Source organism: Lontra canadensis, unplaced genomic scaffold (assembly GCF_010015895.1).
Source record: "Lontra canadensis isolate GAN:19392208 unplaced genomic scaffold, GSC_riverotter_1.0 scaffold457, whole genome shotgun sequence".
Taxonomy (NCBI): domain Eukaryota; kingdom Metazoa; phylum Chordata; class Mammalia; order Carnivora; family Mustelidae; genus Lontra; species Lontra canadensis.
In genome coordinates, this window is record NW_022631450.1 from 30,731 (window position 1) to 52,596 (window position 21,866).

Sequence of the window (21,866 nt, forward strand, 5' to 3'; positions counted from 1 at the left end):
TTCTGGGGCCATCTGTGACCTGTCGTGCTATAATAGCTTGGTTTTTCCCGTGTTCAGCTCCCTCCCTGAGTACTTAGTGTTAAATCATAGGGGGAGGAAGTGTGAGCAGAGGAAAAACAGCACTATTACATGACCCCCGATGAGACCGCTGTGATAGAATTAAAAGCTGCCGCCCTAGGACATTCTAACAGATGACATTGTGAGGTTGCCAAGGTAACCCACCAGGATATAGTTCCAGCATCTTTGGGGTTGACGCTGGGTAGGCGAGGTCAGTCAGAGGTGAGTCCCAGCTGTCCAGGGTCTATCCCCTGGCTGGCCAGTCCATAGCAGCCAAGTGGAAAATCGAGGTTGACCTCTACACAGCACAAACGAACCCAACATTGACTCCTCATTGGGTATTCCAGGTGAAAAAGAATGAGAATATTTCAGATAATTGTTCGATGGAGGTTACCCAGAGCCTTGAAAGATATGGAGGTTAAGAACTCATCCATTCATTCCACAAATGTTTATTGAACACCTACTATGTATCAGGTAGGAAGTGTCAGAATATCTAGGGGGAAGGTCGAGAATTCTAGAAAACCCTTACAAAAGGCGGATTCAAGTAGGGAAAAAAAGACATTTACACATTGTTAATACTCAGGAAAATGTTGAGTGGAAGAAAATGGAAATAATCAGAATAACTTATTAACCCCAATGATCAGGTGTTTAAAAAATGTGCAAAAATTTATAGAGTGAAAATGATTTGCTTAAATGAAATCAACCTCTTCCCCCAACCACAACCAGGTTATGCTGCATTTTCTCTCTTTTCTCTTTATCTTCATTTAAATACTCCATGCTCACTTGTGCATTTCTGGCTAACACCTATAAAAGTTACTTTTTTTTCTCTGTAAGGAAAGGATTAGAAAGGATCAGAAAGACTTCAGATGGGCCCTGACTTACAAAACTCAAGGCCTTGGCAGATAAATGACATAAAGATCTTTCCTCCTTTTGGCCTCATAGGTGAGTGTTCAAAACCAGGGTGGTGCCACTGGACCCTTGTGCCCATACACTTTTGTTTGCCCCTGGACCTGGGGTGTCACCTGGTCTTATTATTTTCTCTCAGAGGGCCAGCTAAGGAGAGAGAGCTTTTACTGGTGGTGGTGAGTGATGCCAGCAAGTGGTGAGCTAGAAAGGGAAAGGAACAAAACACAAACAAGAATGGTGTTGGGTGCAGGAGGGAGGAACACATAACAGATGGCCATGGAAAAAGAAAATCAGGAAGAAAATCTCTGAGAGGCTGTGTGAAACAGGAATTCCTGAAGACAAAATAGCTCTACCTTAACCCCTGGGGGGTGGTTATTAGTACCAGAAGGACCTCATTAAAAAACCTCTGGGGCCCAAAACCAGCCCACTACTCTCTGGGCTCCAATGCCTAAGGCCCCCTCTTTGCCCAACCAGAAAATGTAGATAATTAATTAGATTATGTCAGCTGTCTTCTTGTGGTCCTCTTATAATATTAATAATAACGATGATAATAGCTAAGTTATAGAGTGCTTCCTAAGCAAAACCCAGGAGGAAGTGCTATTTAACAATTGAGGGAACAGGCCCAGAGCAGTTAAAGCACTTACCCAGATCACACAGGGAGTAAGTATAGAGGCCAGGCCAACCCCAACTGGCTTTAGGATTCCTGCTTTTAACCCTTACTTTGTAATTTTGTCTTGTTTAAAAAGTTCTGAGAAAAAAAATACTTTTTAATGGGCTCTCTGCCTTATGTTTTCACTTTACCAAGTCAGCCCTGCCTTGGTGCTTTATTTATGTAATTGTCCCCTTGGGCAACCTTAAGTTGCAGTCCAAGATGGTTCCCGAGATCTCAAACCTTCTGGCCACCTGAAGTAGGTGGAATGGGGCGTGGCAAGGAGACGGTGGCATTATCCCTCTCATTAATCACTGACTCAATAAATAACTTAGATGGGGTGGAGGGACACCTGTGGAATGGGGAGGAGGAACTGTCCACTCTCAATTATCCTCCTACACCCTCAGCCCCTTGGTGGCAGTCACCATCCAGCACCCCAGCTAGGTGCCCTACGTGCCCTCCCGCCATACACAACCGTGTTTAGGAGGGGTCGAGAGGATGGATCACTGAGCCTCCGACCTGTGCGCGGAGGGGCAGCGAAGGTCGCCCGCGGGGTGCGGCGCGTGCGGCACGCAGGTGGCCCGCCGCGTGGAGGAAGCGGCGCGGGGCGTCGAGGGGGTGCAGGGCGCCCAGGGGCGCTGGGCGGGCTCGCTGCTCCCGAGGCGGCTGTCAGGGGCCGGCGGCTCCCCCGAAGATGCAGCGCAGCATATTTTGCACATGAGTTCAGAGGAAGAGGAAGTGTAGCCGGCGGACGCGCGGCGGCGGCGGGGGCGCGTCGCGGCTGGAGCCGGAGCGCGCCAGGCTCAGGGCGCAGCGAGCGGGAGCGCGGCGGCCGCGGGCTCCGCGGAGGGACGGACGCACAGATCGCGGGAGGGACGGACACCCGAGCGCGCCGCGCCGCCGTTTCCCGCCCCCACCCACTGGCGCCCACGCCTTCCCCGCGCTGCCTGCGCTGTATGGCACAAACTTTCCTCCCGGGACGGAACACGCTGTCTCGGGCAGCCCGCGCCAGCGCCTTCTCCTCAGCCAGTTCCGAACGGTAGGTGAGCGCGCGGCAGGACTTGGGGTGTAGGCAGGCACAGGCCCTGCCATCTGGCCCCGCGGACCCGGACCGCGGCGGACTGGAGGAGCCCCGCGTGGCTCCTCCTTGCAGGTTGCCGCGGTGGCCAGAGGGCCACCGCCCCCCCGTCCCCAACCACATCCCCGGCCCGGGTTGGATAGGGTCGGCGCCGATCCACAGCACACAGCGGTCTTGGCCAACTTTTTTTTTGGGGGGGGGGGCGGATAAATCGTCCCTGGCACGCTATGGGGAGAGGCACCTAGAGCAGTTTGTCAGGGGTCGTGGGCTCTGCAGGCTCACAGCGCCAAAGAGAGAAGCAGAGGGGAAGCTTTGAGGCTACAGGTGGGTCTGGGACACAACTGCAGGGGGTCCTTGGCAAAGATCAGACAGGAGCTGGACACGAAGTGCGGGTTCAGGATGGCGCGAGGCTGGGTGGGGTGGGGAGTTGGGAGGCTCTAGCTGCCCTTCTGCGTGCGCCCTGGGAGGTGGGTTTGTTGGCGCAGGGGTGCTGGATAGATGGGAGCAGACCTGCCGCGCGTCCTGAGGAAGCGCCGCAGCCACCAGCGGCACAGAGACTCTGGGGCGCGGGGAGTCTCCGGCACTGAAAAGGGCATCTCTCCTTCCGTAAGGGGATTTTTTTTTACTTGTCCTAACCCACTTTCCCAGGCTCAAGGGACGCCAGGGTAGGTCTTGGGCCAAGGTGGGGTGGTGGCGGTGTACATTTCAGAAAACCCGATTGTCAGGCACGCAACACTCCTCCACCTCCCCTGACCAGGGCTTGTGCCCTTGACCCAGGATATCGCGGTCTTGGCATCCAGAACCACGTGGAAGCCAAAAGTGCTAGACCCAGGCACGCTCCCTGCTTCCTCCGGTTTGATCATGCTTAGCTGCCCCGTGTGGTTGTGGGTGTTCCCGGGGACACTGGGTGGTGGCAGTGAGTTTGTTGGGGGACTTAAACAAAATGTATGTATGTATATATTTTAAGTCTCACACAAAAGCCAAATTTGAGTGCCTGCCCTGGGTTTCAGGCAACAGTCCTTTCTTGTAATTGGTACAGCTGTTTTCAGATGCTGGGCGCACAGTCAGGCCAGGCGTCTTCCAGCCCCTGCCATCGTGTGTCATCTCAGGATAAGTGAGGCTCTGCCAGGAAGGGCGGCGGGCTTAATGTGAGCCACCTCTGGGCCTGTGGGTAGGGCACACTATGCACACCACGTGTCCTGGCTGCCGGGATTCCAATTCGTACCTCCAAACAGCTGAATTCCCAATGAAATTCAAGTGACCCCAGATGTCACCAAACCCCACAGAGGGGTTAAGCAACAAACTGTTTGGGGCTCTTTGGTGCGTGCGTGTGTGCTAACCTCAATGAAATCACTTTAACCTCAGGCTGACTCTGCATCCTCTTTTGCCTTCAGCAGGGTTTCTGGTCCTGAGAACTGGGACTTCATCCTCTGTGTATCAAGTCCCTGGGTTGGTGTTTCTTTGTTAGTCTTTTGGCTTAATGGACACCGGGCAAATGGAAGTGGAGTGTTGTGCAGTTAGCTAATAGATTGGTGCAGGAATTGAAAGAGAACAAATTAGGAATGAGTTCTTTTTCTCCCTCTTGAGCAGGAATTTTTGGCTTCCATTCAAATAATTGCTTTGTCTGTAGGGAAACAGGCAGAAAATCTTTGGCATGAGTGATGGGAGTTCCTGTAAAGCTTCTTGTGTTCTTCCAATCTTCACTTTTCTGCAGAATTGAAACTATATGGGCCCATGGTTTGGTGGGCGTGGATGTCTTGCCAAATTTCTAACTGGGGGGGCGTCAAGGAGAGGGTATTATGACTCCCCACCTATCTCCTTTTTAAAAATATAAAAATGTTGCAAGAATAGGGGCGCCTGGGTGGCTCCGTCATTAGGCATCTGCCTTCGGCTTGGGTCATGATCCCGGGGTCCTGGGATCAAGCCTGGCACCAGGCTCGTTGAGCGGGAAGCCTGCTTTTCCCTCTCGCACTCCCCCCTGCTTGTGTTCCCTCTCTCGCTGTGTCTCTCTCTGTCAAATAAATAATAATAAAAAAAACTTAAAAAACAGTTGCAAGAACAGTAACCATTCAAATACCCATATCTAGAGAGTAATTTAGCAGTACTGGCCTTATTATGCATCTGTCGACCTATTCATCCCTCTGTCCATCTTAAGTCCCAACTTAAGTCCCATCCATCAGTAAATCTCAACTTCTTGTTTTATGCACTTTAAAGTAAATTATAGACATTGACACAGGTCACTCCTTAATGTTTCAGTGCACATTTTATTATTCAGAGTTCAATATATGTTCATGATTGTCTTAAGGTAAAATGCATATGCATAGAGTGAAATGCACAAATCTTCAGAGTAATATTTGCATAATGTTTTGATAAATGTGTACACCTGTGTAATCCTAGTTGCGATCAAGATAGGGAATATTACCATCACCTCAGAAAGTTCCTCATCCCCATTTCCAGTCCGTCCCTGCCTCCTTTCAGTGGCAATGACTGCTGATTATTTTTTACTGTTAGTTTAGTCTGTTCTTGAATTCCTGTAAATGGTGTTCTATAGTATCGTGTAAAGCTTCTTCCATTTGCCATATTTTTAAGATTCATCCATGTTCTCTATCAGTATTTTGGTTTTTTTTTTTTAAATTGCTGAATTATATATTCCAGGACATGTCCATACCACAGTTTGTTAATATATTCCTCCCATTGGTGGACACATGAGTTAGTTCCAGTTTTGGGGAAGTATTGTAAATGAAGCTGCTATGAATATTTGTGTACAAGTCTTCCTAGGGACATATGTTCTCATTTCTCATGGGTAAATGCCTAGAAATAGAATCATTAGGTCACAGAAGGGGTATATGTGAACCTTATAAGAAGCTGCTGGGTCTTTCCCCAACACGGTTGTACAATTTTTGTAGCCCTACCAGCAAAGAATACAAGTAAGAGATTCCAGATACGACAACCCTGTTTTCCTGTCCCAAAGTCAAGGGCATGGCTTGACCAGTGTTTCTGGGCTAGCAGGGTACAGCAATTGGATACCTTAGACAGTCCAAAGCACGTTGCTTTTTTTATAGGTGGAGGAGTTGTGAGAAATCTCTAACTCTGCCAGTAAGTGAGTTCACACTTAAATTATTACAGATGATCAGACAAATATTTTACTTGTTGAGATCTTCAGAGAAGGGAATTCCACAGGGTAATGTACCCTTGGTTGTGAAAGAAGATTGATTGAGTACTTTCTATATAAAGGAAAAATAACTCCCAAACCCACAGAATTCCACCACACTTCTGCTAGCTTCTCCTGGGGGATTTCTGACGTATTGGTCTGGTTGATGTGAACTTGGTGGAGGAGATCCCCGTTGGACTTCACCAGCTTGCGCAGCTGGCTGCTGAAACTGGGTTGTGTTTGCTTTGTGAGGCAGATCAGATTTGGTTTTTTGAAGGCTCAGAAACCAGCTCTGCTGTTAAAGTGATTTGGCCTGTCAGTGAGAAACATGACCTGTCGACATGCTCTCGTGGTCCTGGCTGAGAAAACAGGCCAGGTCCCCTCAGGTCCCCTTACACTTTGGTCCCGTTCCGTGGCCTTGGATGATTCAGGAAACAAGAATGGAGCCTCCCAGATTGCGTGGGACCCTAGAATGAAATATTTGCGTCTGGCCAAAGTGTCTCAGTGGGGTCAGATGACAGATGGCACAGAGTCTCGAGTCTTTGCACTGTGTTTGGAAACTGTTGTGATCTGACAGCCTAGGACAGTGCCTGCCACAGAATAGGGGCTCAGTAAGTCTCAGCTGAATGATTCTGGTGACTTGTGGTACCTGACTGGGTGATTGCCCATCTGGGGGTTGACTGTGAGTGCCGAGATGTCCCCAAGATATATCTCACGGGTATTGTACTTCACTGTAGCCTTGGAAACAAGTTCAAAGTTTTTCGGCCTAGGAAAACCTGTCGGCTGTCCACTTCTATTTTAGTAGCACTGTTCTTATTTTATTGCAGATTTCACTATTGTTATTAACAAAATAATAATTATAGCTGCCACTTTCCCAGTGCTTACCCTTGGCCTGGCACTGTTAGGCACTCTACCTGCATTCTTTGAATTTAATCCTCAGGAGAAGCGAGTACTACTCTTATCTGCACTTTAGCCTTGAGGAAACTGAAGCTTAGCGAGGTTAAGTAATTTGCCTTAAGTTCACTTTTTCATGTTTCCTAGACATAGGGAAGAGACCGTGACGTTCTGGTTTCGCAAATGAGACTACGTCTACAAGCACAGATTTCCAAATACATGAAGCCATGGGGTGACAGACACGAAAACTGGAGAGGCACAACTGCACGGGAAGAAATGACACCCCCGAATCACTTTCTTCCATCTAAGTTTTCTGAGTTTGGGGCAGCCAGGGCCTGTATTGAGATACCAAGTATTTTGGTGATAATTTAAAACACTGTTGGTTGGCTGTGATTTTAGTTTCACTGGAGGAAAAGAAAAACATTGCCAGCTGTTAAGTGTCCTAGCTAAGCAGTCCCGCCCCTTGGCCACCACCTACACATGGCCATGTACATTTCAATGTAAAATGAATTAAAATGAAAGAAAATAAAAATTTCAGCTCCTCAGTCCCATTAGCCACATTTCAAGTGCCCTAGAGCCACACGTGGTTATTGGCCCAGGCCTTGGATACTGCAAAGGTGGAGTATTTTCATCATGGCTGAAAGTCCTGCTTGCCCTATAGTAAGCGTCTCTCTCTTTTCCTTCATCGAAGAATGGGCAACACACTTGGCTAAGGCTTAGGCTCTTTTCTCACTGACAAAGAGGAACATTTAGCCAGACATTTCTTTTAAGTTTACCTTTTAAAGGTTTTGCATGTGTGTGATCTTTCCTCCCATTCACATTCAGTTTTTGACATAAATTTAAGTTTCCCTTTGGTCCTGGGCCCCCAAAGGGGCTTTCGTTATTATCATTGCATATTTTACCAGAATGGTTTCTGTGAAAAGATTGGTACAACAGGCAAGTGATGGCCACTGCTTGAGCCCTGTTAATTCCTTGCTCTCCAAATAAGAATTCGGTTGAGCTTTTAAATATGCATTTGTGTGACTTACTCCCCACCTGGGCTGAATTGAGAAAGAAGAATCGGCTCTCAGCGGGGCCAAAACCAAAGAGCTGGAAAATCAGGTCACATTCTACGCCTGATGGCTACCTGCCAAGACAGAGATGGAGGAGACACTATTTGGGGTATCGAGGGCTTTGCTTTGGAGTTTTCTTGGGTCTGACTGCCCTTGTGGTGTGTGGGGAGTGCAGGAGGGGGCCCAGCAGCTTCCATGTCCTGGTTGCACAGGACGAGGCGGGGTGGCTCGTATGGTGTCCCGGCTTGCCCCTCTTCTGTGCTTCAAAGGAGAGGGGACTTCAGCCCTCAGGTGTTATGGGGCACCAACACCAGCCAGTGGTGCAAAGTCCATGTCAGCTGTGTTTTGCCCAGCTCGTCTGACACTGAGCAACGCTTTCCTTCTTTCTTCTTAAAGATTTTATGTATTTATTTGAGAGAGAGAAAAAAAAAAATGAGTGGGGGGAGGGGCAGAAAGGAAGGGAGAAGCTGATTCCCGCTGAGCAGGGAGCCCTATGCAGGGCTTGATCCCAGGACGGTGGAATCACGACCTGAGCCGAAGGCAGACGCTTAACCACCTGAGCCACCCAGGTGCCCAGACCAACTGTGAAGTGACTTTATGAAACTGTATTGGATGTTTCCACATTTTTTCAATCAGGAAGCCAGCTGCTCTTTCAATGACAACTTTCTCAAAATGTCCCATTTTGTTTTTCTGTAGTCAGGCCCCCTTGACTGTCAGCATTTATTTCTTGCAGAGGATTATCAGCTTCCATTCATGTGTACATGACTCTGTGTGTGTGTGTATGTGTGTGTTTTGAAATTTCCTACTTTGTATTTCACCCCAAGGAACTACTTCCTGAGGAACCCTTCAGGTTTTATGGAATAGCTCCCAAATTCCCAAGTTTGAAGAAATTACTGTAATAGACCTCATTCATAAAGTTGGATAAGGAGAGAGATGGTTAATCACAAACTCTGGCGAATGGAATGTGACCGAATCATGTATTGCCAATTTTTGGAAATATAAAGCACAAGAAATCAGATTGTTCATTTAAACACTTCTGTAACTTAGAGAGGGTTTTGGAACTTTTACCACTGTCTTGGGATCCCATATAAGCACCGTTTGCAGACGGGTATAATTATGGCCATAGGCAGGTCAAAAGAAGTCTTTAAAGTGGATAACAAGTAATACTGGTAGTATTTCTAATAATAGTTAACCTTTATACTACTTTTTCTATGTATCAGAGCTCTTCTAAGCCCTGTTCAGTATTAACTTATTTAATCCTCACCCTGCCAGTGGATTTGGGGGGTATCCCCATATTATAATTGGGAAACCTGAGGTTGAGCAGCTTCCTCGAGGTCACACAATTAGAAAGTAGAGACGCTGGGATTTGAACCTAGGTAGTCTGGCTCCAGAACCCATGCAGCCAACCCTTGTGCTATGCTCTTAAGAAGGTTGATTTCCCAAATACTCCAGAATGTCCATCCTTTACCAGATAATAAGTGTCTGTCCTAGTCCTGTAGGATGTTGATTTAGTAGGTATTTATCGTGCATGTAGGGGCATCTGGGTGGCTCAGTCAGTTGAGCATCCGACTCTGGATTCTGACTCAGGTCATGATCTCAGGGTCATGAGATCGAGCCCCACATCAGAGTTCATGCTCAGCAGGGAGTCTGCTTCAGATTCTCTCTCTCTCTTTACCCCTCCCACTGCTCACGCGCACTCTCTCTCTCTCAATAAATAAATAAATAAATGTGCATCTATTGGGGTGGGGCGTTGGGATAGCTGCTGTTGGAGACGAAGAAGACATGATTGCTACCTTTAGGAAGTTGGCTGTCACATGAGCAGGTGAGACAATACCAAAAGCTCCAGAGCTCTCTCTGGAGCTCAGGACTGGTCTCTGCAACTGCCCATTCTGCATGTCTACCCAATGGAGTTAACACATCTAAAATAAACTCCTGTCTTCCTCCCATAGCCATCCCCAGCTTGGAAGGGGGCCACTCTAGCCTTCCAGTTGCTCAGGTCACAAGCCCTAGATGTGTCTTGGATGCCCTCTTTTTCTCACACCAAACTACCAATAAATTTCATGAAAATATACTTTCAAAATATATCCAGAACTTGCCCATTGCTCATAACCCGTTATTATTTGGTATCCCCATTTCCACAGTCAGTCATGGCCAGAGTGGTCATGTCTGCCCTTGGCTTGAAACACTCAGGGCTCCCATCTCAGAGTAAAGTCAGAGTCCTTACCACCATCTGCACAGCCCACACAACCTGCCTCACCATGCCACTCTGATTTTGTGTGCTCCCTGCAGCTACTCCCTTTTCCCCCTCAGCAGGTCCTGGAAACTTGCACTTGCTGCCACCTTGCCAGGTACACCATCCCCCTCATCCCATGTTCTTTTTGACATTACCTTCTGGGTGAGACCTTTCCTGATCATCCTGTTTTTAAGTATTCCCTTGTCTTCCCTTGTGCTTGCTCTCCCTCCTCCCTGCCTTTTCTTTATTTCTTTAAAATTGAATTTCCTGTATTATTTTTATTTGTGTATTGTCTGTTTATCTATTCCTGAAGGTAAGATCCTTCAGGGCAGGGTTGTTCCTTTGTTGTTGTTGTTGGTGGTGGTGGTCTTTTGCATCACTTTGGTATCCTCAGCATTTACAATAGTGCTTTGCATGCAGTAGGTGCTTAATAAAGGTGAGTGTGATGGGTGATTTTATGTTTCAACCTGACTAGGCTAGGGTACTCAATTTTTGGTGAGACAGGTCTAGGTGTTGCTGTGGGTTCTTTTTCTTTTTTTAACATGATTACCATTTAAATCAAGAGACTTCAAGTAAAGCAGATTACTCTCCATAGTGTGGGTGGGCCTCACCCAATCAGTTGAAGGACTTAAGAGAAAATACTGAGGTCTCCCAAGGAAGAAGGAATCCTGCCTCCAGACTGCCTTAGGACTTAAGACTGTAACATCAGCGCTTGTATAGGTCTCTGACCTGTTGGCCTTGCCTGTAGATTTCTGACTGGCCAGCTCCCACAGTCACATGAGTCAGTTTCTTAAAATAAATCTGCCCTGCCTTCTCTCTATATAGATATCTACCCACACACTGTCCTCTTGGTTCTGTTTCTCTGGAAACCCTAATACAGAGGGTTGAGATGGAAGGGAAAGTGTCAGGTTGGGGTTGCAGTGGAGGTAAAGGAATGGTGTCTGGAGAGTGCTCAGTGTGTACAAAAGGGAGCACTGGCTTCCTACACCTGACACCAGGGTACATGAAGAGGAACAGCCAGAGACCGGGGAGGAAGTGGGTTGGGGGTGAAGTTGAGGTGAAGGACTCCAAACTGGGTGGTGTCTCTTTCTTATGCTCTTTGAGCCACTTGTGTGGCACAGAATGGTTAATGTGGAATTAGCCTGTGCTAAGAATTAGTGGGCAAGAGACCAAGGGAAGCCAGATGTAGGAAGGCCTTTGAGGTCCTAAGAGGGTGGGCTGGCATGGACAATGAAGTGGTGGACGTAAGGGCCTCCACGAGCACCCAACACCAGGCCAGCTGTAGTGGCGACAACAGTGGCAGGAGCAGGCTGATGCCTGGTGTTTTGAGCCTGTATGTTGCAAGGACAGGGGTACTACCCTCAGAAGCAAGGAACACGGGAGGAAGAACAGGCCTTGATGGGCCAGGCGTTGAGTTCTCTTTGGAGCATATTCATCAGGAATTTCAGGAAAGTTCTGGGTGAAGATGCTAAAAAGGGTCCTTGGGGCATATTCACCTGGAGTTCACCAGACTGGGAAGGAGACTGGAAGGTTTTTGCCTAGAGCCAGTAAAGCAGGGCCCATGAGGGGATATGAGGGCTAAGGGGAAAACTATAGTATTTATGTAACTTTCTTGAGTATACTCAACAATACCACAATTGGAGGTTCCCAAACTCCATTACAGAGGCACCCCAAGGCGCCACAGCAAACTCATGGGGGCGGGGCAGAAGGGCGTTTTTTTTTCTTTTTACATTTCTGAGGGCAACAGTGGTACTTGATGTGTTAGACAACACACTGCCTGCCATCTTGGGGTAGTTCTCAGTACCAACGTTAGACGGCTCCGCCTTCCTTTTGATGACATCATACTTCTGTGCCGCGCCTTTTGGGTGGTTGCTAAGAAACCACGAACAGGAAAGGAAAGTGGTGGTGTCCAGCGGGATTCCAAGGTTTGAGAAGTTGTGCGGTGCCCAAGAGATGCACACAGCCCGCTAGTGCTTGTGACTCAGGAATGAAAGAAAAAGGTTTATTCTTTCAATTTTTATGCACTGTTTTTTTCCCCAAAGGCTAATAAGTTGTTTGGACAGAAATAATTATTGTTTAGACTGAACTACTTAATAAGTGGAACTATAAGTATTGCTTTTAGCCTAGGGGTGCCGTGACGCTAAAGGTGCCAGGAAGTGGAACGTCTCAAACCTCTGTCATGTATTGTTGTGGGTGTCACAGGTAGATTCTGGAAGGATAAAAGCAAGGATAGAAGGGGGGAGAAAGGAAGGGCACGGGGGCTGCATCTAAAAAGTCTCATTTCTTAAAAATAAAAAATGTGAAGCAAATAAAGTAAAATGTAAGCATTTGTTAAATCTTGGTTGTGGGTACATAGATATCTCATTTTCTGTCCTCATCTGTATGTCTGAAGTGGCTTATACTGAAAATGGTTTTAAGATTTCATTTATTTATTTTATAGAGAGAGAGAACATGAAAGGGGTGGGGAGCAGTGGGGCAGGGAGAAAATCTCCAGCAGACTCCGTGCTCAGCACAAAGCCTAACTTGGGACCCAATTTTGTGACCCTGAGATCATGACCTGACCTGAAACCTGACCTGAAATGCTCAACTGAGTCACCCAGCTGCCCCTATACTGAGAATGATTTTAAGAGAGAGAGAAGGAGGGTGGGGATAGAAATTTAGGGGTGCACCTATGTTTGGAAGGACGAGGTGGGAAGAGGGCATCTGAGGTACAAAGAAGTTCAAGAGATAGGGGTGGGGTATCAAGGGGGTCAGTAGGGCCATGTTCTAGACTGGGGTTCTTAGCCCTGGCTAGGAGACTTAAGAAGGATCTGAGACTATACAGAGTTCAGAGAGGGAAAGCTGAGCTTGCTCCTAAGTTATTGCTTTGCAACCCTGGCTGTCAGTTAGAATTACCTGGGGTTTTCAAAAATTCTGGTGATCAGGCCCTACCCCCCCAAATGCCTGGGCATCAGGATCTTTAAGTAGCTCTCCAGATGATTCCAATATGCAACCAAGGTTGAGGACCAGTGCCACAGACGGCCCAGCGTTTCTCATACTTTACTGCTGCTCAAACTTCAGTGAATCACTTGTCATTAAAATGTAGTTTCTGGTTCAGCAGGCTTGGGAGGGCCTGGGATTCTGGATTTCTCATAGGCTCCCAGGAATTCCGGTGCTGCTGGTCTGAGAACCACGCTTTGAGCAGCAGATTCTTCTGAAAGGGAGCTATGTTTGATTAAGGGTGTTTGTCATGGGGACTCTGGGAAGGCAGAGAGGTGGTCTGGATCAGACCTCGACTGAGATGTGGGGGGGAGGGGATAGTAAGCAAGTGTTTTCCTTTGGAAATGTAAATACCCCTTGTATTCCTTATCTTTTGCTGTGTAACAAATTACTCTGAATCTTAGCAGCCAGGAATGACAGTAAACATTTATTATCTCAGAGAGTTTCTGTGGGTTAGAAATCCAGAAGCGCTTAGCTGGGTGGTTCTGACCTGGGGTGCCTCAAGAGGTTGTGGTCAAGGTGCTGGCTGGGCTGGAGGCCATTCTGCAGGTGATGGATCTGGTTCCATATGGGTGTTGAGCTAAGCAGCAGTGTTGGCTGTTGGGTGGAGGCGTCAGTTCCCTGTCCTGAGACTTCTCTACAGGGTTAATAGACTGTCTTCATACTGTGGCAGCTGGCTGTCCCCAGAGTGAGGGATCCAGGAGACAGTAATGTAGAATGCACAATGCTGCTGTAACCCAGCCTTGGAAATCACACTCATCATTTCTGCAGTGCCCTCCTGGCCCCACAGGTCAGCCCTAGTCACTGTGGGCGGGGACCACCTGTGAATGCTTCGAGGATTACTGAAGGTCGTCTTAGGGGCTGGCTATCTTACCTCTTATTGTTTTCAATGAAGAAATAATGTATGTGCGGCACAGAAAACTTGAGAAAACCATAAAGAGAGTGTCACCCATAATCTCATGACCTGGAGGAAATTTCTGAGAACACTGTGGTCTATGTCTTGCCAGATACAAAGAGAATGCATGTGTATGTATATGTATATACACATACATATATACATATATGTATACACATATACATATATATACACACATAAAATACATATGTAATATATAATAATGTGTGTGTGTGTGTGTGTGTGTGTGTATATATATATATATATATATATGCACTCAATTAGAAAAAGTAGCACCATACAGATAATACTGTTTCATATAGATTGTTCTTTATCCTTGGCATTGATTCAGGAATACTTTAAACAGGTAAATTTTTCAGGGTGCCTGGGTGGCTCACTGGGTTAAGCGTCTGCCTTTGGCTCAGGTCATAATCCCAGGGTCCTGGGATTGAGCCCCATGTCAGGCTCCCTGCTTGGCAGGAAGCTCTCCCACTCCCCCTACTTGTGTTCCTTCTCTAGCTGTGTCTTTGTCTGTCAAATAAATTAAAAAAATCTTTAAAAAAACAGGTAAATTTTTCTTATTGAACTGTAGTTGTACAATGTTATATTAGTTTCTGGTACAACACAGTGATTCGACAGTTCTAGGCATGACTCAGTGCTCACCACAATAAGTGTAGTGTCACCATGCAATGTTATTACAACATTACTGACTATAGTCTGGACTGTACTTTTCATCTCTTTGCCTTTCTTATTTTATAACTGGGAGTTTGTACCTCTTAATCCCCTTCGCCTACTTTGCCCAGTCCGTCAGTGGGTACATTTTAGTTATCCTCGGGTTTCTGTCTTAGACTATGTTTGTAGAATATCAAGATTTGATACCATTTGAATTCTCAAGTTTTCATTTACATTTCTGGGTTGAGAGAGATGTTCCTATCATGCAAAAACGTCTTCATCTGGATCATCAGTTCTTACTTTGGGTGACTGAGTGATGTAATAAACACGCTCGAGGCTTCAAACACGTGATTTGAATGAAGAAATAAAAAATGAGTTTGCCAGCTGATCCGGCATCATTGCCTATAATTGCCCCATCTTTGGTTGCTTGTCATGAGCTGTTGGCAATTGTTAAAATTAGCTTTACAGTCTGCCATGGATTAGTAGCAAGTGTGGTAAATGAGGACTCACTCTTAATGAAACTAATTTGTATTTGGAAATATAACTACATTTATTGCTCCCATTATTTAAATGCACGTATGATTGTTGAGAGTAAAAATGAAACTTTAAACTGAAGTTTTAGAAATGCTAGCTGAAAAATAATCTTTTAAGGAGGTGATCCTTTTTCAAGTGGTTTTCCAGTGTCTTACGAGCATCTTGGGAAGCATTTCAGAAACAAATCAGAAATACTTAAAATTAAAATGTAAGGATTTCAAAATTGACAATGACACAGGGCATCATGTCGCATTGCTGATTAGCTTCTTCTGGAACCAGGTCTGTGACAACGTGCTGTCTATTTCATATTCCTGTCTATTTCAAATCCGGGGATTTTCTCTGAACATCTCGGGGGCTGTCCAGACTTCCAGAACAGCCTTCCCCACGGCACCGCATACATCTGTTCACTGTCTTTCTCCTCCTTTCACCTCCAATCTGCTTCAGAGCAGGGCCTGGTCTTCCCATTTTTATCTTTTCTAATTGGGGGCCTGATTTAAAGCAGACCTTAGTGAACGTGGGCTGAATGAATGTATGCATGTATGCATGAATTTGGAGAAGTTCCCTCTAGTGTGGAGCTCACAGTTTCTGCATGAAGCGGGGCCACCTTGTAGCAAAGATATGCCTCACGCTGGGTTTGATTTGGAGAGAACTAATTTTCCAGAACATCACCATCTGAGGGCCCTCTGCTTTCTGGTCATTTGCAATCTCTCATGTCCTTTCCTTGCAGCCAGGGTCTCAACCTCCCATGATTACCTTATTTTCCTCCATAATCAGCATCCAGTTCCTCATTACTTTTAGCTGATTTCTGCTAGAGAACTATACGTTTATTTTGGCTCTCTCCCTACTGTCTCGCCACAGGAAAGGGGAAAGACCTCCTCTTTTTGCTTTACGTTTGAAGAATACTTGGAAGATTTTTCTTTGTCCCTCGATGTTAGAGAGACCCATACACATGGGTGCAGGGGTGTATTCTGGGATGACAGAGGTAGAAACAGAAAAGCCTGCCAAACGACTGTCAGGTAATCAAAGCTAATCCAGCGATCCACTCACACATCAAATGAGTAACTTGATTTACATTAGGTATCAATGTGGGGTGACTGTAGGAATATGGAAGGTCAGAGCTGTGGGGGTTGAAGCAACGGGAGAATCTCATCACACACAAGCATGTGCCCTTTACAGAAACAGACAAGGAAAGCAGAATTAGCCAGGAATAGCAGGGTTCTCATGATTCCACCCAGGGAGCTGATGGTCTAGAGTGAGCAGGAGGTAGAGGGGCTAATCGGTCAGTGTCTCGAAGGGTCTCACCTTCCACCATGCCTCTCCTGTGGTCAGCATCTGCCCACCGTGAATGTGGAAAGAGAAGTCTTATTCATTAACAGGACCCCTGCACTTAACACCAACCCAGCAATCCCACTCCTAAGTGTTACCCTAGAGAAATGAAACTTATGTCCTCATAAAAGCCTCTGTGAGTGTTTATAGGCACTTTATTCATAATCAGCTGGAACAACCAAGTGTCCTTCGGAGTGTGGATGGCTAAATCAGGGCCCCTAAATGTAGGCAATCTCGACTGGTGTTCTCCTGAGGAGGCAGCGGGCCATGGTCATTTTGAACAAACTTGGTGAATAAGTTACCTATTGAATGATGAATCACCCTAAAACTTAAAGGCTTAGAACAGAAACAATGGTGTATTTTGCTCAGGGATCTGCAGTTTTGGCAGGTTTGGTGAAAACAGCTTGTCTCTGCCATACATGGTGTCAGTGTCTTGACTGAGGCAAAGGCTCAGTTTCTAAGATGGCTCATAAGCAAGATGGCTGGCAAGTTGGTACTGGCTATAGGTTCCTCTCCACATGGGCCTCCCTTTGGGGCTGCTTGAGCTTCCTCTTGGCATGGTGGCTAGGAACCAAGAACAGGCATCCCAAGGATCAAGAAGTAGATGCTTCAGTTTCTTGAGGCCCAGGTCCAGAAGCTGGCACTGTGTTATTCCACCATATTGTATTGGTCAGGCAACCATGGAGCCCAGATTCAAGGTGGTGATGTAGACCCCACCTTTCAATGGCAGGAGTGTCAAAGGATTAGGAGGCCATATTTCAAAGCCATTATCCTTACCATTTACCTTCTGCCCTACTAGAGACCTTAACTCCTGAGGGAGATGTGCTTCCACTGAGATAGATGCTCCCTGAATGCTGTGCCCTCTACTCTTCCCTCTACCTCCCACCTTTCACTGCTCTCAAAGGCCCATACCCATCCCTTGCCCCAAGCTCCTTGTGGGATTCTAGCATGAGCATGGGAACCTCACATAGTAAACAGTAATGTTAGGCACTCTTCTGTCTTATTTTTCCCACTTTTGTAAGCTAGATCTTCCTTGTTTGAGCATTGTTGGGACTGTGGTAGCTATTTTTAGAGTGATATGAAAATCTTTACTATTTTGACAGTGGAGGGGGATGGTAGAAGAACACAGGAAGGAACTAGAAGGAACACAGGTGTGCCAGGAGTGAATAAGGTAGGGCCCTCACCACAAAAGAGGAGGAGGAACTAATTCACACTAAGGTTTTATTGACTCACAATTGCTTCATATGTCAGCCTTCTCAGAGCGAGTCGTGCTATAAAAGCAGTTGCTTTACCAGTGTTGCACGTATTCCAAAGAAATGAATCCCTAAGTTTGAGACCTTGAGGATTCACCCATACTGCTGTTTTGCTGCAAGCTGGAACTGTTTATCTTTTCTGTGTCAGATCACATGCATTATTTACCCAGAACCTTGTGATACAAGCACAGTGCCCTTTGGGGTGAACTTGGGCAGAGATCTTAAGTTTGGGACAATCTGACTGAAACCTTAAACTCCAAGTTTAAAATCGGGAGAATTTTTCTGACGCTTCTTGGAACACCATCCCCCACCTCCTTCTACCTCCTTAACTTTTTCGAGTCTTTTTGCTCATCTTGGTAATCCTCTCCTCTTTTTTCTTGATTGTCAGGGAACTTGTCCTTTATAGAAAATAATAAATTATACTAAAATGTTAGTGGCTACCATAAGCTTAGTTTGTTGCTCTTCCCATAGAGATATCTGTGGTTTCAAAGGAGATCCTGAGGGGCAACGATTCTGATTTCAAAGAAATGAATCTCTAAAGCTAGAATTGACCTAATAGGATAACAAGAATGGGAGCATTATTGAGGGAGATGATTCTTTTTTTGAGGGCCCCAAACTCTCAGTCTCTCTTAGGGAGGTAGGTGTGTAAGTGACTTACTTGGTAAGCCTCTGGGTTATTTCCAATTCTGTTCGGGTGGTAACAGTGTTCATCTTGCTAGGTCACCTGTTCCCCAGTACACAGGAGCCTTCCTGTCCACTTCTCTTCTGCTTAGCCTCAGCAGATGCCACTTGGCTTGCTTTTTAGTAGTTATATATGCAGCCTCTGTATATATCAGCTGTTCTATCTGCAGACCTACAGAGTATTTTACAAGTAATCAGTTCATGCAGATTGCACATAAATCACGTCTGCCCTGGCCCTTTGGACACTAATGTTCCCTTATTAAGGCATAAGTAAGCCTTCCTGTTCTCATCCATCCTTCCAGACTTTTTTTAATTACTGAAAAGTATAGCCTGGTTGTCACGATACCACTCTCTTCCACTGCTCCCTTCCCCCTAAACACTCATTGCTTTTCTGAGAGTCGTTTTGTTTTTCTGGAACTTGCCAGTTTGCCCTAGGAAGCTGGGTACCTTGTAAATGGATTAAGCAAAAGGAAATTCTTATCTCTAAAAGGAAGCAGTCACCACGTTTCTGTTTGTGATATTCTTGGCCAGTTCATATTTTTGTGAAATATGTTCTGATGGCAGCTCTGGTACCCCAGAGAAAGGGGGAAGTACTGGTCATGCGCCGTGCACAAAAGGAAAATATCTTCTGCTGATGTCTGGGGAGTGGATAAAAAGTAGTTTCATGGATGTCAATCTGCCTAAATAAACAGAGAACCCTCCTTATTTTTAATCTCTCAAAAGGCTGGGAGCTGAGCCCACCCTAACATGCACATTATCCTAACATTTCTCCATTTTTCTTTCAAACCGTCGCCACAGATTTTCGCTCTAATACACGTGGATTTCTGCTTCCAATTTCTCTGGCCCTGCTATTAGTGTTCAAGCCAGTCTTCATTTTGGTCTAAAATGACTCTCTAAGAGATGGAAGCATACTATTATTTCCTGTGGTTTGGTCTAAAAAGAATAAAAGGGGGACTTTTAGATGAGGCCCATAAAAATACCACCGTCTACTTTTAGAGATGTTTTATGAATATAAATTCCTGTCTAAATAATTACTGTTGGAGTTTGGAAATTGTGCCAACAACTTATTATTCTCTCTTAGCAATCACAGCAAAAGTGACACGTCTCTTGTTTTGTTTTTTCTTTTCAGATGGGCTGACACTATAATGTACCATATTGCTTTTAAGATCTCATTTTTTAATCATGTGTACAGATTAGAGTGAACCTGAGGCGCTCTGAGGTACTATTTTCCCCAGCTAGGGGAAAAAAGATAGAAAGCAGGTATGGTTTTGGTGTCATTATAGAAGTGCTGGATGGCTGGTAATGGTGTCCTCACAGAAGGAGAAGCCAGCCTGAGCCCTGTGCACAGCTCCTCCGTGTTGGGGTCAGACACTGAATTATACTCTGGGTTCCATAGAGGCTGAGGTCCTCCATGTAGTCTTCAGGGACATATGGGGTCTTTTATACTGTGGTGTTTAAAAACAAAATCTCAGGGGGAAAAAAAATCACTCTCTTGTCCTTTTTTTGGTTTCTGCTGGCAGCTGCTGAAATGGGTTGCGGATTGAACAAGTTAGAGAAACGCGATGACAAACGGCCTGGAAACATCTATTCGACTTTAAAGAGGCCTCAGGTGGAAACCAAGATAGATGTGTCCTACGAATACCGCTTCCTGGAGTTCACGACCTTGAGTGCTGGTGAGTACAGGCGGCCCTAGCTCCCAGTGGCTGGAGAGCTCAGACCCAGCCCCATGCCGGAGGTCCCCTCCCACCCTGTCCCAGGAGGAGGAGGAGGAGATGAGCGGGGTTGGGGGGGGCGGCTATGGGGAACGGAAAAGTTGGACCTTTGAAAAGGTACTGCTTACAGAAATCCAGATTTTTATGTGGAACTTTTCACTTTTTAAAAGATAGTAACTAATTTATAATGTAATAAGTTAAAAGCAGGCGTGAGTCAACTCGTACAGACATTGCAGGAGGGCCGCGTTTAGCCCACAGGCCAACTAGTTTGCAGACTCTGTATCGTAGCCAGCTGTGTGCAAAAGGAAAATTTACCTTATCCCCTATTAGTGTGCTTGTCCGCCCAAATTTACCTGCCTGTTGTCTGGCATCTTTCAAGAGTGCTTGTCCATCCAGGCTTGGCTTCCCCTTGTCTGAGCTGCAGGGTGTCTGGGTCACCCCACTAACAGTGTCACAGTGGCCCTGGGGTGACTGGCAAGTGATAGTGTTTTCACCCAGAGCATTTGATGAGCACAACTGTGTGCACAATGTTGGGCTGTTGCTGTAGGGGGATCGTGCAGTCTGTTCAGGTTTCCTGGAGCCTCTTACCTAGTGCGAGAGAAGACTCACACTCATGAAAAAAACAAAGCAACAAAAAACCTCAACAGACTATAATTTTAAGTAATTGTAAGCATCTGCTCACATCATGATCCCAGCGTCCTGGGATCGAGTCCCGTGTGAGACTCCTTGTTGGGCAGGAAGGCTGCTTCTCCCTCTCCCACTTCCCCTGCTTGTGCTCCCTCTCTCTCTCTCCTCTCAAATAAATAAAACCTTAAAATAAAATGTGTCTTCAGAAGTGGAAAGATCATTCTTTTGGTGTAGGAGGCAGTTCCTAAAAGTTTCACACAAACAGGAGTGCTAACTAACTCAAACATCTTACCACTTTCTTCCTGGGCTGCTGGGCATATTTTAAGCTTCTGTTAGCAGAGAAGAGAATTTGTGGGAAAAGCCCTCATAGTTGGGGTTTGAGTCTGGCTCTGCTGTGGAGTAACTGGGCTTCGGTCAGATGAGCACATGAATACCCGCCTCGCAGGGCTGCTGTGGAGACCAGAAGAGGACGGGCCTGAGAAGCTCTTAGGACAGTACAGGCATGTAGTGGAGCAGCTAGTGTTTTGTCCACTCCTGTTCCTGCCGTGACCGTCTCTGTGCCTAGCCTCCCACTGCCTCTTGATCCCTGAGAGACATGGCTGGCTGGGGGTCTCCGCAGGGACTTTCTGTCTACCCCTGCGTGTCACACACACTGAGCCCTGTGTCTTTCTCATCAGATGGGCTTCTTGCCGGTGCCCTGAGTAAATCATGTCACCACCGTCCTCTCAAACAGACTTGGCACCTTAGTCATCAGTGACCATGCCTTGTCCTTACCCACAATTTCCATTGTGTCACCCAAGCCTGTTGAAACTGCTTCTGAAAATGCCTGTAATGTAGCTGATGTAACAAAAGCGAATCTGTACACAAAATCGTTGGGAGCATTAGATCACCCATTATTTGGTGAACATTTGAGTGCCTGCACAGTTCAGGCCTTATAGAATGACGAAGGAGAAAACCAAAGTATATGTAGGAGAAAAGGACGAAAGGAAATAGGACAACATGTTAAGTATTGATTGTTAGGAAGCTGAGAATATGGGGGGATTCTTTTTTCACAAATATATATATTTTTTGCATCCTTTATTATTAAGAAGAGTATGTTTTACTCACAGAGACCTTCATGAAGCTGTGCCCTCCTCTGTGTACGCATTTCTCTGTCACTGACACCGG

At 46.2% G+C, this 21,866-nt stretch overlaps 1 protein-coding gene across 1 annotated transcript; it reads left to right on the plus strand.

Annotated features, from left to right (window-relative positions):
• Positions 1-1,971: 1,971 nt before the first annotated feature.
• On the plus strand, positions 1,972-20,054 carry LOC116863014 (protein argonaute 2-like). Its single transcript, XM_032850487.1, has 2 exons — positions 1,972-2,651; positions 19,881-20,054. The coding sequence occupies exons 1-2, from the start codon at positions 1,972-1,974 to the stop codon at positions 19,885-19,887; spliced, it is 687 nt and encodes a 228-aa protein (XP_032706378.1). The 3' UTR covers positions 19,888-20,054.
• Positions 20,055-21,866: the final 1,812 nt, after the last annotated feature.

Bases quoted from the DNA above. Each gene is read 5' to 3' on its own strand.
- LOC116863014 (XM_032850487.1), top strand. From the start codon at position 1,972: ATGGGGAGGAGGAACTGTCCACTCTCAATTATCCTCCTACACCCTCAG.